At 41.3% G+C, this 17,562-nt stretch overlaps 1 protein-coding gene across 1 annotated transcript in view; it reads right to left on the bottom strand.

The window, feature by feature from the left end:
* Positions 1-3,936: 3,936 nt before the first annotated feature.
* MTUS1 (microtubule associated scaffold protein 1) overlaps positions 3,937-17,562 on the bottom strand; it is a 110,366-nt gene continuing 96,740 nt past the window's right edge. Inside the window, 8 exon segments of the mRNA XM_065736993.1 lie at positions 3,937-4,046; positions 4,048-4,195; positions 5,026-5,123; positions 6,389-6,505; positions 9,351-9,446; positions 9,549-9,622; positions 10,634-10,739; positions 11,279-11,493. Of these exon segments, the coding sequence (XP_065593065.1) occupies positions 3,978-4,046; positions 4,048-4,195; positions 5,026-5,123; positions 6,389-6,505; positions 9,351-9,446; positions 9,549-9,622; positions 10,634-10,739; positions 11,279-11,493 (923 nt within the window). The 3' untranslated portion in view covers positions 3,937-3,977.

The following is a 17,562-nucleotide window of genomic DNA, read 5'->3' as shown; positions in this document are numbered from 1 at the left end:
ATCTGACCGGAGTAACTTTAATAAGCTCTGAGCTTCTGGATGAGGCTGTGCCATGTTTTCATTCCTTTGTAGCATTTTCATTTACCTGGAAAATACTTTGTTTTAAACTACAGGAACTGTTTCAGCTTCTTAAATTTCAAGATGTTCTTAAGGCTTAAATTGGATGATTACATTTCTTTATCTCCCACTTGCTCAATATTTTAATGACAGTTGTCTAGCCTTGTTCAGTACTCCATCATTTCCCTGGTGACAGACTGACAGGAGAGAAAAAGATTATGTAAATGCATCACCCCTGGATAGCATCCCTCAGGCTTAACCGTTACATGGGAGGAGCACGGGAAGGTCTCAGACCCAATTATATCTACAGAAGCAGCACCTTTACTGAAGAATCTTGTGGGTTTTTTTCTCTCCTGCAAACATCAGAAACATTGCCTGCACCATTATAAACAGTGAGAGGAAATTACTGTGTATTTTAACATAGTTCTTGTTTTCCCAGAAGCCTCATGGGCAGACCCGATTCTTTCCAGCTTGATGCAAATGCATACTTCCACTTAAATAAGCAATGACACAGGCTAAAAGAATGAAGCCTGAGAAATGAAGTCTTAAGTGAACAGTCAAAGTCACGTGCCCTGACCTGCCAGCATTGCTGTTTCTATTTCCCTGCCTCAGCCTTGCTCCACTAAAGCAAGGTAGCAGCAATTAGTGATGGTATTTGTTAATTTTATGGATTAAATTACTATTTCAAAGTTCTGATAATCTTTTTAACTCCAGGTCAGCCCTGAAGTATTTCCTCGTCATCAGGCAACTGCAGTTCTGAAGAACAGTAGTTACTGTAGAAGGAATTTCCAGCACAAATTGCCTGATAGCAGGTGGCACACAGGTCTCGATGTCTGCCCTGACAGACAGTCTCCAAGGAGCAAGAGGAAATGATTCAGCTCAAATTTTACTGCAAGGTATGGTGCAATTCAAACCAAGTGCCTTTAAAGTATGAATAGCTGGAATGACAACAAACCGTTTGGAACTGATAAAAATGTTACTGTGGCTTCTCATGAATTTCAGCATTCGAGATAGATAAGGTAGAGTATCTGAAGAAAATCATATAATTGCTCTTATAGCTCTAGACATTTGGAATACATCTATGTGTATAGAAATTACCCAACTTTAGGGCTTTATTTGCCTTTGCCAACACATGGTATCTAAGTCAAAGCTGGAAGTGTTAATACTCAGTTAAACAGAGATAAGTACTGAAACACATGAACAGAGTATTTCTACAGTCTGAATTTTTATACAATTATTTCATAACAGCATTACAAATCTGACTGCAAGCAATTCAGAGATGAGAAGACTCCTGTATTGCTGACTTACCCTAGCTGCCCTCCACAGTCTTTGTATTACTTCCTATGCCACGCTTACTGTTCTGCACTGGAGAAGCCTTCCCCTTCTCCCTGGTGTGAAGGGGTGCACACTGTGCTTGATCTTCAGGCATCTTACTGTACTCTTCTTGAATGTTTTCTCTGAGGCACCAACAAATTCTTCACAATGCCACACTTCTGTCCTTGTGCCTTGAGTTGCTGGACTGCTGAATTCTGGTGCTGCTGCAGTGGTGTTTTGGGTTTTTGGTTTGTTTTGTTTGTTTTTTTACAGAAAAGAATCCTGACTAAAAGGGAGTAAGTTTAAGAGGAGGAGTCTTCTGAGATGTCTTTAGCAGAGGGTACCTACATTAACCCAAACATACTAAGAATTTTATCACTGCATAATTCTGTGATGTTATCTATGTTTTTGTTGTTTGGAAACAGCTATCTCAAGCTGAACAGCTGATGGTTATAAGCAGCTCTGTGTAACTTTGACTTACCAGAGTGGCAGGGTGGAGTTGCGATTTTCTAAGGGTTAGGTGAACATTAATGTTTGCAGTGAAGCTTTGCTACTTTGCTTCTGCTGTGCTGAGCAGGTACTAAGAGATATTAAAAATTTAGAAGAATGCTGCTGCTTCTTAGCTTAGAGATCATTTGACTACACACGCAGGAAAAAACCTTTCAATTAGTACAAAAATTTATTTTTCAAGCATTCAGCTCAAATACACGTGATTGAATCTCTTTGACCATAGCAAATGAGAGAGTTCCAATACATACCTTAAGCCAAGTTCCAACCCCCAGAAGAGTTCCATAATTAAATTTAAAACCCCATAAAACAATCATAAGCACTGAGATCACTAACAGTGGCACGTACAGTGCCTTGAAGGGGGGGGGAAGGTGAAGAGAGTATAACAGTCAGTGAAATGGACCCTTAACTTGCAGGTTAGGTAACATTCAGTAAATTGAATGATGAAACAGTTGATTACAAGTTTAATATATTACATGTTTACTGAGTGCATGAGCATAGTTACCAGTCTTGTTTCTGTGTTCATCATTAAGATTGAAGTATTGGGTAACATAGTTTGAATTGGTTCTCCAGTTTAGTTTCCTCAACTTTTCCATCTCAATTCCTGTTCTCAGACTGCTGGAAAACACAGGGAAACCTGGTTGTGTCTTATTGTAACAGTTAACTGTATAGCTAACAAACAGCATTAGCTGAACAGTAGCGTTGTGGTGGTGCTGGAAATGGCACTGTAAAACCCAAGCTCTTATAAGCACAGAGTTTTGGATTACTGATTTGAACCTGTGTCTAGTAGATATGATGTAAAGATTTTAAAACAGGTCTGACCAAGGGAGTAGCCAGGTTCAGAGATTACCTTGTTTAAGCTGAAACTCAGCATATGACATTTCCAGAAATGCTGACACCCTCAGCCTCCAGGTGCAGCAGATGGACAAAATTCTTCCCCTACTCTATGGAATTTCCTGTACAGGATCTTTTGCCAGATGAACTGGTAAAACACCGATATCCTGCAGTCTTGGAGGGAAGGTGTAACAGACTTAGCAAGATAAATATCCACAGCTATCACCTTGCCCCTCTTCCACAGGAATTGAGCCAACCCTGACAAATGTTAATACAAATGCTTAAGAAGTGAACGTGTCACCAGGTACACTGAAATTCACAGATGACTTAAGATTCTTCTTGAGAACTTGAGCACTTAATTATTGCAGTTTGCTCTTTGGCTTTCAAATCTTGTATTTCTTTCAGTAGATGACCTCTGCAATGGCTGTTTAAGGATTCCTTTTCAGCAGGTAAAGCGATAGGTCTGGGCACCTAACCCTGCAACCGTACTGACAACTTCAGAGCCACAGTGTCCTTCAAGGTCAGATTCTGAATCTGTTGACTTGAAAGACAAAATTCACTGCAGCTAACAGCCTCTTCATAACCGGTGCTGTTGTGCACGCACAATATGGCAACAATTCAGTTTGCTGTTAAAATTCATTCAAAATTGCATAGAAAGGTTTAGACCAAGACATGGAGTCAGTGGACAAAGCTTTTCACTGAACTGCAGCCAGGAAGATGAAGGAAACTGACCTACAGCACTAGTGGCTGTCATCATTTCTGTAAGAGTACTCTTGGCTAGAAGCATGCGCTGACACCATTATTAAGGAAGCACATGTCAGTCTGTAGTCTTCAGCTTTTATCCTTTATTACATACACAGCAAAGAAGGCAGCATTAGACACACGCACAGTGTGTTACATCCATTCCATCCACAGCACACATCGCACACGCAAACAAACAGCCTTTAAAAAAGTGTCTGTGATAAGGAACGTACTATAAAGGTTGTGATCTTTAAGCCCCTGAGCTTTTCCTTATGGTTAGGTGAAAAGGCAATGAATAAGTAAGTCTTTCCTTGCTCTCTAAGTGCTTTGTGCGATGCTGTCCATAGAGGTCATAAAAAGTCTTTTTGGGAGAGGCTATGCAAGTCTTACTCCCATAGTCTCAGTCTCTTATCGGCATTTTTGCACCCAAGTTTCCAGTTCCATTTAGTTGTCATACTCAGCTAATATATCTCTTGCTCCTGCAAATCACAAATGAAATGCAATCCCCTTTCTTTTGCGAGATGTCATCTTGGTGAGACTGTAGGACTAGAGAAGTTAGCAGAATTTCGTGGGAACTGAAGAGGCACAGATGGGAGAACTGGGAGACAGTTTCCTTGGGCTGCTTAGGTCACCATTGTGCAACTTCCACAGAAGTTCTTCATTCTCCATTGACAGACGTTTGTTGACTTTTGATTCTTTCTCTAGGGACTCCTGTAATACAGCTTGCTCAGTAGAAAGTTGCCTGCAAAAGACAGATTGATGTCAGAGCACGTCATGGTGTTAGAGGTTACAGTATTCAGTTCATTGTTCAAGAACAGTTTGAATTTGCATTTAACTCTGCTTTGCTTACCAGCTGAATTATTTCTTAGGATGAGAATTAAATGAGGATTTACTGTGTTTGCAGTGGGATTTACATTATTAGCTTGCAAAAATCAGGAGGAACTCCCAGTAAGGAGCGTTCCTGAAGGCCAGTAAAGATGGCCAGAAAAACTACTTGAAAAGTGAGACTTGTCCCACTAACAATGACATACGTTTAGTGGCTGTGCTCAAGCCCTGGGCTCTTGGTGCAGGCTCAGCTCTACTCAGAAGCACAAATTGAAAAGGTTTTCCAATCCATTTAAGTAGCAGTTGAAGTTAGGAGAACCTCAGACCCATTTTATTTGTGCTAAATATTGCTGTAATTACTAACTGAACCACGCTGTTTTTTTCCCTGCTCTGCACTGGGCACAGATCACTCAGCTGAAGCAGTTAAATGTCAAGTCAGGTTCAGCTTAGAGGCGCTAGTACTGGACATGCCAGTGGCATTCTGTTGTAAGGTGGTACATCTGAGATATTTTTTCTCCCTGAAATATTGTTTTGGAGCACTTTGAGCCTTACTTCTTTACAGTCTCTTCCTGTTTGGGTTTCTACACAAGAATGTACAGATACAGAGACAGAAGTGGAGAAGGAAAGATTTCTTCTAACAGGAGCTACGTAAACTAGACAGTGATGTTTACACACTTTGCTTTCTTCTTATACAGTCATCTTCCCCAGGTTAATAAGGACATCTAAAAATTCCCAGATATTTTTCACCTTGAAAGTTCCATGTGCTTGTCCATCCGAGCTTTTAATTCTTCATTTTCCTGCTCAATCTTCTTTAATTTATCCATTAGGATGATGTTATTTTCCACCTTGGAATAAAAGGTCACAGTTTAAAATAAAACCCATACACACACACTCAAAATACCAGCAACCTTAGTGCAGAGTTTGCAGACCTTGTTATGATAAAGGAAAAAACAGGCAGAGTGACTTCAGAGAAACAGGAGACTGACCTGCTATCTTGGCTTCATATTTTGTAATAGTCAGACAGGTCTACTTTCCTTACTCTTGTGTAACGCTGGCATTGTGCCACTTGTGCTGATTAGATGCCAAGAGGAGCTGGATAAGGTTTATGTTACTTGACTAGCAGATTCTAGTAACTTCTGGGAGTTACAGGCAAATCTGCTGCAGATTGAAGGCTGCCCAGAAATACCACGCTAGAGCAAGAAATTGAAGAGGTTCCCACTCTCCCTGCTACTCTCCTGATTTTGCTTCACTGTTGCAAGATTGTTACCAATAGTTATGAAAAAAACCCAACAGTTATTAAATTGTATGTTCCAAGTGCTTCTCCACCCTGACAAACTTCTGTTTGAAAAGATGAGGGTTTACAAGTAACGTTCTAGCAAGTGCAGGCCAATGGTATAGGGCAACACAGGATGCTGTGCAACATTCAACAAATAAGTAACATGAATGTATTCTCTTGTATCCAAACCTTTCTATATTGCTCAAGTCATTATTACAACAGTGTTCAAAGGCTCCACCCAGGACAAGGCCACAAATTAGATGTGCCAAATAATGTTAAGTTCTGCCCCCAAAATTGCTGTTTCATGTGTAATTACACGCTGGTTGGGAACAAATCCACACAGCTAAACAAATACTTTAACAGTAACAGGTAAAAGGTTTGTTCAAAGCCATTCAACTCCAGATGAAAATATGATCTCTCCCTGCTTAATTAACACAGCTACCATGTACAGGTCTTCCTAACAGTGCAGTCTATCTTCCATAACACTTGAGTAACATTAATGGGTACTGATTTTTTTTGTTTGGGAGATGGGGGAAAGAGAGGAGAAGGTGTAGAAGAGGCTCCCAGATAGCCCCATGCTAACTTAGCTATAGCTTGTGCAACCCAGTATCTGCCTTAAGAGATGGGAAGACCACTTAGAGCATCTGTTCCCCCTCACCCCAGCCTGATACAGACAGAATTGTACCTGCAGTGGGAGTGTGTCCCATTCTTTTGGCATACTTCCTTTTAAACAAGAAAAAATCTTCACATGCAAGTCTGACCAGCCTGAATTCACGATCAGAACATAGCTCAGAGAAACAGTCCAAAACTGACAGACCCCCAAGGGAAACCCACCAATTTTTCCATCTTCATTAGCTTTATTTCCTGCTGATGGAGTTTCTCATTCTTGATCTCCAGCACTGCTTTCAAACTTTCCAGCTCCTGTTCCAGGTACACGATCTGTGAGTTTTTCTGAAAGATTTCCACACAGTTTGCTTATTACCTGAATTTCATGAATAATTCAACTACATGTTTCCCCGCCATTTAAGAGAGAGCAAGAAAATGTAAACTGCAATGACAGTTATTTGTTCTAGGTGAACTTGAGTTTGACAGCTTTGCACAAGAAAGAGATCTGGTACCACATTCTCATCTGATTTTCTTTGTTCTTCATTTCAAATCAACAGTTGCAGTTTCCCTTAGCAGGTGCTCAGAAAAGCCTTTGTACACATGTGAAAAAGCCTCATGAGTCAGAGGAAGGTGCTAAAGCTGTCACAGCCCAACTTGTTTTGTGAGAGTGCTGAAAGGCTCCCTTTAAGGCCAGGAGTTCCCAAATTTATTTCGCATTACTCATAACCCATCCCAGGAGACGATAAGAGTAAACATTTGAAGAGATTTTCAGGCGCTGGAGCAGTTCAGAAAGCACACAAAGTTTATAAAGCCATGCATTTCTCTGTAGTTAGTTTTCACTATTTTCTACCTGAAGATACGTAGCTCATAAGAAGAAATCTGACAGTTTTGCTTTTGCATCCCCACCGAAGGCCTGGCAGTGCAATTCAATTCGAAAATCCTGCACTGTTTTATGTTTGTAACTTATCTACAATACAGCACATGCAAGACTCAGCTTTTCTGGAGGGTGGCAGAAAGAGTGGGGACAGGGCAGAGTCTGTTTTTTCAGAGATGTCTCTTCCAGAATAAGGAATCTATCAACCACGGTACAGTAAATGACATCCTTAATATTTCAAAGGCAAAGTCAGAAGCAGTAATGAGGAGAAAAAGTTTCAGTCCATTTCAAGGCAGTACGAGTGGAAAACAAACAGAAGTTAATCAGTGACTGAGTCTATCTTTAAAAACAAACAATTCCTTCTAGCACATTTCGGTAGAAAGCTGAGGCACCACAATGAGGACAGCTTCAATGCCACATCAGCAACCTAAGGCTCGGAGGAGATGCTTGTAGTTTTGTGGGATGCAGTCCACACAGCATGTCAGAGCCCTGAGCAGGAATCGAGTTCAGAACCACCACACTTCACAGTAACACAAGGGCTGATAGTCTACGTCTGTTCCCCTGTCTGCTTTTAAGGGCTGCAGCATTGGTGATTTTGTTTAATTTCTATTCTTTGACAGAAGTCAGCATGAGGGAATGCTGTACAGTCTCAGAGACAGAGGCAGACAACTTGAACTTAATTCCCCTCTTTTGTCATTTTAAATGGAATGTAAGAGCTAGTGAGAAAAATGAATCTGAAAACTAAAGGGCATCTTACTGCCCTTTCAAGGTACTCCTTTCTTTTTCTTTTCTTCTGCCCAGAAGAGCCTTAGCATGTCTTTACAGTGACATCTGAGCCACCACATCAGCTGCTCATAGCAGAACACAAAGACAGATAAAAAGACTGAAAAGACCCAAATAAGATTTTAGCAGAAAAATATAGGGATATCAAGTGACACTACTTAAATACTACTGGAAATCTAGACGTACATATCTTCAAAGGGCAAACAAGTTCTAGTAGTGCAGCATGTGTATTTACTAGGGAAGAATATACTGTGTCAAACCATTATCTTTCCATACAGAAGCCTTAGGTTTATGAAGCTTATCTGCCTGGATGGAAAGTACATTTACAGCTGCATAAAGTCACTTGACTATTGCTCTAAAATAACATCTGAGCACGGCTAGGCACAGTGTTCTCTTCGGTATCACCTCTCCCAACCACAGCAGCACTGCTTGCAGATTCTTCTTGCAGCTCTACCTTGCCACCAGAAAAAATAACAAGGGAAAAAACAGTCCAGTGAGGATTAGAGCTGCTTCTACTTGGTAAGCCTGCACTTTTGCACACAAATCAGATGTTTTTCTTCTGGCTTTTTCCCAGAGCTCTCTATGTTCATGTTTGGTTTTCCATCCAAAGTGCTCCCTGGGCAGAGGTCACATTACTGGAGTTCTGCTCTGCCATTCTCTGACCATCAGGGTCTTCCTCTGTTCCACTTCCCTGACCTTAAGCTGTATTAGGATATTATTTTTTTCCCCAAGCTTGTGTCTGTTGCTCTTTGAGTGCTCAACCAAGTTGAAAACAGGTAGAGCTCTAGAAGACACAAAGCAGTGGAGGCATAAAAAAAATCAACTATATCCAAACCCACTATAATTAACCAACTGTCCTAAAAGGCAGACTGGCTACACTTGCCACACTGCCCATAAAGTAGCAAAACAGACAAAATCTGAGGACCTGCCACTAACAAAGAATCCTAGATGTTTTTTTTAAGCACAGAATTTCTCTTCTTGGGAAAACGTCACTACACATCACACTAGAAAATAAGCATGTCTGAATCTAGCCATCTCCAAATGCATGGAAAACTCTCAGAGCACATTTCTAATCCTAGGAACATCATAGATGACAACAGACTTGGGAGAAAGGTGAGAATAAGCAGTTTATCTGAAGGATACATCAGAAACAAACACAAATCATTAAGTTCATTAAAGTCTCAAGTACAAGAAGTGAATTTTGTAGCAGTGATACAAGACGGCCTACACACCCATCGTGGTGCAGGCTGAGCATCTATCAGCTGACCAGAAGCAAGCTGTGATACACCTGCATCCACTCCAGTCTTCGATTTCACTTGGGCTTTAACTTAGACACTCAATAAATTTATAACTAGTAAAGTTAGTAACATTGTACTACTTACAAAAACTTCTGGTAGGCAATCCATTCACATACAATATTAACATCAGTGCCCTCTATCAGATGTGATTGCAAACCTTTCACATTATGCAATAAAATAAACCCAAGCATAAAAGGTCTGCCTGTCTGCTTTACTTCTGGAGATCTGGACTTACAAGACTGGCTTTTTCTTTGGCTGTTTGTTTTCGCTCTTCTAATTTCAGTTTCTCATTCAGCATGACATTTTCACATTTTAATTCATCAATTTTTTTCTGAAATGAAAAGAGAGAGAGCAGTTAGGCCAAGAATTTGGTGCACATCTCCAAAATCTCATAGAAGTTTTAGAGCTGCAATGACTCAACCCTTTAACATACCTCCAGCAATTCCCGCTTCTCTTTAAAGGAGTCTTCAAGCAACTGCTTTTCAGATTCATGGGCATTCTTGAACTCTGCAATGAATCATTTTTGCAGATTTTTAATATATATATATTTTTATTTTTTGAAAGAGAACAGTTAGCCAAAACACATATGCACAGATGCAGTCACTGCCAACATGGAAAGAACATTTCTCACAAACCATTCCAAAGCCTATGCAAAGTATCAGATTTATTGCTGCTTTAGATTTGTGGGTCATCCTCTCCCAAACACTTTTCATTAGTTGATGCATCTCAAGTCTGAGAGCACTCATCTGCATGAAACAGATGGGTGAATTGAGCACAGATCCACATCTGAAAAGCTGAGTTTCTGAAGGGAATTAGAGGGGAAAAAAAAAAAACAAGCAAAAAACCACAACATGCATCTCCCAGGAATTTCTATAAACAGATTTCCTTTCCCACTTTGGAAATACCAGGCAGAAGAGCTTGCTCCTCAGTAACACTGGAAATGCCACCAGTTTTAAGGAGATGAAAGGATCACTGGAAATTTCCTTGTCAGGTGGAGTCAAAGGGAGGATGGAAACCACCTCCTCTTAAATCATCTGGACACAGTGCAATTTAAAAACTGCACACACCCCTTCCTAGAAAAAACTTTACTCTTCAAAATGATGCATAATATTTCTCAACTTGAGAAACACTCCCATGTCAATCTAGGTACAACGTAACCCTACTTAACGTTCATCTCAATTTTGAGGTGCTCCTTTCAGAAGTGTGGGGGTGGGAGGGACAGAGTTGCTCCACTGCCATGACATTTTGAGGGCAGACTGTAATTTAGATGCATCTTATAAAAGTCATCTCTGCTCTTACACTGTTCTGAAAGTTTCGTTCAATGGTGATGGGATCATAGTTATTTCTGTATATAAAATAGATCTGTTCAGATCCAAAAGGAGGAATTCAGCCAGCGTTTGTAAGGGTAGCTGACCAGCATGGACAATGAAATGTACATATTCAGGTTTAACGTATTTGGATATTTTTGCTTGTGACTAGCAGTACTACACTGTATGGACTTGAATACAAAATACTTGCCCGACAAAGAGGACTTGTATTTCTTTTTCAGCTCCTCTACTTTTTCTGAGTGGCTGTTCTCAAGTTGCAGCTTTAAGTTTTCATGTGTGATATTTAAGTTGTCCACCTGCAATATGACAAGATGAGTTTTTCACCTTAGTGTGTCATTTTAACCTCTGCTTGATGTATCTTTACGGTGGCTTTATGCTAGGTAGCATTTAGCAGATGGTCACAGGAAAAGCTAAGCCACATAATAGGTGAGAACAGTTTACAGATACCAACGGGATGTGTGTGAGTCTCTCACACATGGAATTGCTGCACAGCAAGTTCCCAAGCCAGGCGTGGTTTTAGAAATCTTAACACTTGAGCTGCTTCAGGTATGCAGCAGACCTGCAGGTGTAACTGAAGCCTGCAGAACACTGCATTTCTGCCATGTTAAAACAACCTTAAGGCTTGTCCAGCTTTGATTTGCTTCTGTAATTGCAATCAAGTAGAGTTCTACACTAGATAAAACATTCATTAATAGCAAAAATAATATATCTTATATATAAAGATTACTTGAGGATATATATATAAAATATAAGATTATTTAATCTTATATATAAAGATTACATTTGTAGCCGAAAACAATTGTTAAAGAATATTCCTACTTCAGACACCACAAACCTGCTCCTGGAGCTGTGCTTTGTATTTTTCTGCTTCTTCGATGCAGATACTTTGGAGCTTCTTGCATTCTGTGGTGTAGAACTGCTTAAGCCTCTCCTCCAGTTCAGCTAAATCATTGCTATGTTGCTCATTTAATTTCTGCAGGAACCCTTCATAGGTGACTTTCAGTTCATTCCTGTCTCTCTCCGATTTCTCACAAGCTGCAGAAGTCGTTACTGAGGATGGCAAAATTTAAAAACAAACAAATCAAACAAAAAACCCCTTCATCGGTCAAGTTCATTGCTAAGTTCACAGCCTCAATGCAGGTACAAAGGACAGGAATGTTCCCACACAGGAATACAAAGACATGTATCATTTATCCATTGAATGAGTTCCACCCCAAAGACACAAGGCCTTTTTACAAATACCAAATACATTGTTATGCTGAGAATTAATTTAGTCTAGTTAAATCAGGAACCCACACATAAAGCACAGATGTGATGGTCTGTCATGATACAGAAGAATGAATGTCTCACTGGAGTGCTCTAATAAAAGCATTAATTGGATCTGCTACTTCACCTAATTTGATCCCATTTCAGGAGCTATTTGTCAGAGTACTTCACTTTCTGATGCATAAACCACTTAGCGAAATTGGAAAGTCTTACCATCCTGAAGGCCATCCATCCAACATGCTGCCCGTGCTCAAATACAGAGCACTGAGGCGACTGCAGACTGCTCTAAGCTGAGGAATACAGAACCACCAATCTGAAACATACTGCTAATGTGCATGCACTGAATGGGCTTCAATATGCAAGACAGAGGGCAGTTCAGGCCCAGGGCACAGCATTAAGGAAGCAAACAACAGAATACTTTACAGCTCTCCATACATTTTAATTACCATAAGTTAAGGAAAGTGCCTAGGTTTGTCTCTCCATATTACTGAGCAGGAAAAGGAGGAATATAACTTGTGCTTTTGAGTTTGAAATTTAGCACTCACGCCTCCCACCAAAAGGGCTGGAATGGAAAGAATCCCTTTTTTGCGGTGAATGCGACTGGAACAAGCAGCTCGTGCAGCTGCACCCAGAGGCTGGAAGCAAGGGGAAACTGGACCTCGAGCAAAATCACTTCTGTGCAGTATTTACTGCTTTTGTTTAAAATACATTTTGAAATAAATTAATCAGATGAGTATCTCCTTCAGAGGAAAATCAACTCATATGTTAACATGATCTTGAATGGAACATAGGGGAGTTCATGCATGCACACATTTTATAGCAGCTTGGCACACTGCCCAACCAATATAAACTCTGTGAAAGCATTGGAAGATCCAAGAATTTTGGTACAGGCATTACAGGAAATTCCTACCATAGCTCTGTTTGAGCACTAAGACACATGGATTGTACTACCTTCAAGGGCTGAGTCCCAAACCAGTCCTGGCCTCAGCTGTCCTGAAAGCAGCCTCCCTGAGCAGAGTGCCTGAAGCTGGGCATGTGTCGGTGTTCCCCTCTGCTACAGCTCAGCAAAAGCGAGAGAGAAATGAATGGTACCTGCACTCCTCTAAGGAAAATGCACTGAAGTCTTGGCACTACTGCCATCACTGGTGGCACGCGCACTTGAAGCATAAGAGGAAGTTGTACTGCATGGGAATTTCCTTGCATGTGCATCTACTTGAATTATTGGTGGCTTTCTGTTGTTTTTGTTTGTTTAAAAAGCAAACATAAGCAAACAAAACCCACAAAACCCCATCTGCCTTAGCTTTGTGCTAGTTCCAGTGGAAAGCTCTGCTGCACAGGACAGCATTAAGGCAAGCTGCTCATCCTGCAATTGGCAGCGATGCAATAAAAGCTCAACACAAACACATCACAACATTCACTCATGATTCACAGCTTTCTACACTCTCACCAAGTAAGATTTTTATTTCCTTATCTTAATTCTTTCCGTGAATGACAGTCATAACGGATTCCTTTGGGGAAGGGAGGAGAAAAAACATTACCAAGCTCTATCATTTTTTTTTTTTGTCAGTCTATCCCATTGACAAAGTTATTGAAATGTATATGCTTTGCATTTTCATGCTTTTGGGGAAAAAGAAATGTCATAGATAGAGAAACTCTCTCTGATGCAAAGGAGCAGGCAGAGAACCAAATGGAAACATCACTCATCCAACCACATGCAGAATGGACCTGGCCATTTACCACTGAGTAATGGGAGTATAGAGGCAGCTCACATGCCTCATTTAAAGTAATTGTAGCAAACTGCTTCAAATGATCCACTTCCTTTAAAAAAGGAGTCATTCAACTCTTACAAGGCCGGAGCCAGTCCTTTGCCTCTGGTGGCCTAAAATAATTTGCTGCCTCACTTCGTCTTGTCTTTAAATATCAGCATAGAGATCTTCAGATGACTCAAAAGGTTTCAGGAAAAAAAAAAAGTCAAACAACAAACCCTGCCTTTGTCAGAGAGAACAGCCACATCAGGTCTCGTTCAGCCAGTTTGCCATCCAAATTTATGAGAAGACTGGTGTTATGAAGATAAACAAAAACTAACTTTTGAAAGTTACCTTGAAGGTAACTCCTGGCCTCTCCGAGGCCAAAGGCTCCATGCATCCCTGCAGACAGCACGTCGTGCTGCACCCTTGCCATGCAGGCAAGGAGCAAAACCACCAATGTCACCACAGGCATGCAAGAAACTGCATGCAGAGTTCACATCTGGCCACTCATTCACAGCACGGGAATACTGCAAAACTCCCGACTGACCAAACTGGATGACTCAGTGTAAGAATTCTCATTGAGCAGGTGTTTAATTTTGTGGGGAAAAAAAATTGCAACTGGAACCTGCGCTCTTCCAGTAGCACATAAAACACCATTTCAACTTTTTCAACATTCTGAGGTGCGCGCTTCAATTTTCTGTACACTCCTGTGTTGTGTTATAGCACTTCCTTCCACAGTTCCACACCTTTCTTAGGCCACTCATTATAAAATAAGACCACAGATTTCAAGCAAAAAGCAACAGCAGACAAACGAACTGGCAGCATTTGAAAGAAAAAATCCACTCAGTAAATCAAGCAGGGTTGACTTCATTATTGATATAGCAAATCCATCCATGTTTTCCTGCACTTGGTTGTCCCAGTGAATGATCCAAGAGAAACCATCACTCCCTGTATTATTACAGCACAGAGCAGGATTATTTGGCATTTCTACGCTTCTAACACCGCTTAGTGCACAGTGTAGTAAGAGTGGGGTTCTTTTGGGCAGAACCACCACCTGTGGCAATCACAGGAAGTTTCTAAAATTTGGTAGCCGAGGGGCAGCCCTTACAACGGCACAGCATCTCCCTCTTAAAAAAATAGTTTGTTTTTATTCCAGTTATCTAACAGTTCATCATAATAAACCAATCCAGTCCTTATGGATCAAAAACTTGCATAAAAACATCTCTCAACTTACTGTACTCTAACGTAAAAACCACTGTAACCGTAGCTCAGAGAAGATAGCAGCTTACCTAAATTTAATTACTTCAAAGCAGAAGTTATCTTCATAAAATTATCTGAGTCACTCCCTGTCCCAGCTGTGCTTTACGAGACAAGAAGCCATGGAGCTGTCTGACACTGTGAAGCAGAGGCTGCTGAAGCAGCAAACTGGTGGCACTTTAATACGTGTGGGGGATGTGAAATGAGGGTCATTGCCAGAGAACACCAAGCATGGTACTACATCACAGCCATAACATTTCATTGTTCCAAATTTACTAATCACATAGGAATATTTACGTGTACGTTCCGTTGACCAGCAATTCTACCAGAGACACACAAGCTTCTTTCCTGCTCTCTATAAAGGTTTATTATTATAATCATCCAATAATTAATTTGTGTTTTGGGCAGATTCTCAGCATTGGAAATTCTTCTACCCAAGCATGCTTTCTGTTTATGACCAAGTTTCTCTGGGTGTTACCCATGGCACAGCATCAAGCCAAGTGCTGGGCAAGCTGAAATGAGCCACGAAAACCAAGAGAACGCTTTAAGGTGCGTGTAGGCGGGTATGGCTGAATGCACACAGGTATCTGCCTGGAAGAAACTTTCCATCCTTTACTACTACAAATACCACCATGGCGCCAGCAAGCAGGCAAAAGCATGGGAGGAAATGCTCCTTCCTCCAAATAACTGATGGAAACATCTAGCTTCTGTTAAATGTTTTGAAGAATTACACAAACCTGGAAACTAAACCACATTCACTTCATCAGCCAGTAAAAAAAACAACCACAAAACAACAGAACAACAACAAAAAAACAATGGCCTTTACATCCCAACCTCCAAAGCATACTTTAAAGGTTAATTAGTAATAAAAAAATTGCACAGAAAACGACATGAAGACATCTCTGAGGAAAACGCTGTTTGTCAATTGCAATGCTGAGGATTCAGGTATGGCTGCACAGGATACGTGCACGTCCCTCCTGGCTGCAGGTCCAAAAGGCCAGCAGCTGCTGTGCCAGCCCTGCAGTAGCATGGGCACGGGCCACAGCCAGCAGAGCTGCAGACTGAAATAATCCAGAGTCAAATTCACTGCAAGGAGTAGTTTCACATCTCTGAGGAAAATATGCAGTTCTTGCTGTTTCTACTTACATAATTAAAGAGGCAAATAGAAATGATTTATATAGCAGCTTGTATCTTAATGAGGAGGAAAATTTAAGTGACAGGCAGCATTTGGATCTGCCCTGGGTTTCCAGGACCGAAGCAGTTACACTAAAATCCCTCCCTGTTTAGTCCCTGAGGCTGTAAATGGATCTGGCCTCCTTTAAAAAGCCCTTCCCCAGCCACCATCGTGTCCAACCCCCACATGGCGCCTGGGGAACGTTTTCCACACACAGCCTAACGACCCCACAGCAGTCCAAGCGAGACTTCAGGGCTGCAAGACTGCATGGTCCAATCAGCCCACTATGCTCTGACTCCACTTGACTCCATTTGCACACTGTCATTAAACAAGAATGTATTTGGATAGGAAGGGTATTACAGAATTACAGATTTTTGCAGCAAGCCAGTTTGGTTTTACAAGATAAATAAAGGAGCCTCGGAACATACACAATTTAAAACTTCAAAAAGGCAGACACCGAGGACTCAACACTGCAAGGAATGAACAGCAGAAGACTCCGTGCTCCTCTCAAACTTGGCAACATCCAACACACAGCCTACGTGGAGCTAGACACACCTGTTTCCTCTTCCTCGATGGCCTGTTCCCAAACTGAGCAACATGCCTTACAAACATGTCAGCCTGGGACTCAGAGAGACCTGTACGGTGCCCGTACAACACAAGATTCAAATTGTCAGCGTGTGCCTGGAGGACACCATCAATCAAAATTATCAATGCTTACCCCAAACAGCCTATGAGAACCTAAGTACAGCTGTACACATTTAACAGCAGAAACACAAAGCTGATTAGCAGGTGTGCATTTAAACAGGTTATTGTCAGCTAAAGCTAACAGTGCAAGAATGCATTTGAAAACCTGGTCAACAAGTGAGGGCTGGCTGCCTTTTTTATCTTCTTTAAACAAACCTTCTTCAATCCAGATGGAGCCCAAGACCTGCCTCGTTTTGCAGTACTGCAGTTAATACGCTCCCATCTCATGCTAAGAGGGTCAGACAGGATATGTGTGTGATGGAGTTAAACACAGGACCCTGCATAAAGATTAATGCTTCTCTGAAATGACAGTTTGGAAACCTGAGGCTGCCCCCAGCTGCTCTGCAGAGCTGGCACAGAAGCGTTACCACTGCGAAAGGACAGTGACAGCCCTGGACAGCATCACCCACCAGCAGCTCTGCAGCACAGTGTGGCTGATTTGTCCGAAGCTGGCTGGGTCCCCTTTGGCTGCAGTGTGTTCTTGTAGTAGCAGCCTCGTTCCAGGAATGAACTAAGCTTTCAGAAAACAAACAAACCAAAAACAACCGAAACCCTAACAAAAGGGGCTTAGTGCTGGTCAGGTTTTGGCCTGTCCCTCTAACCTGAATTTCCCTTTCCTGTTAATTGACCTGGATATAGCACTCAGATAATAAAGATAACACTGCAGACACAATGGAGGAATAGAGACTTACTTCAGGAGGATTGCTGTCAGAGTAAGACGTTCATGATAGGTAAAAAAACAACAACATAGATCTGTCCAGAAAGTTACATACATAAAAAACATACGCATGTACAGAAAACAAATTATGTCACCTTCACAACACAACTTCATAGTTCACCCAACAACGCAAGGAGCCTGTTTGCGCAGTGCTACTCTCGCTCTAATTTTGTCACTTCCTGCCAGGCTTTCAGCTCTGAAGTGCTCATGGA

The sequence above is a fragment of the Cyrtonyx montezumae genome, unplaced genomic scaffold, assembly GCF_038088225.1.
Source record: "Cyrtonyx montezumae isolate F1298 unplaced genomic scaffold, pur_monq_1.0 scaffold_2, whole genome shotgun sequence".
NCBI classification, from domain to species: domain Eukaryota; kingdom Metazoa; phylum Chordata; class Aves; order Galliformes; family Odontophoridae; genus Cyrtonyx; species Cyrtonyx montezumae.
This window is presented reverse-complemented; position numbering and strand designations above follow the sequence as displayed.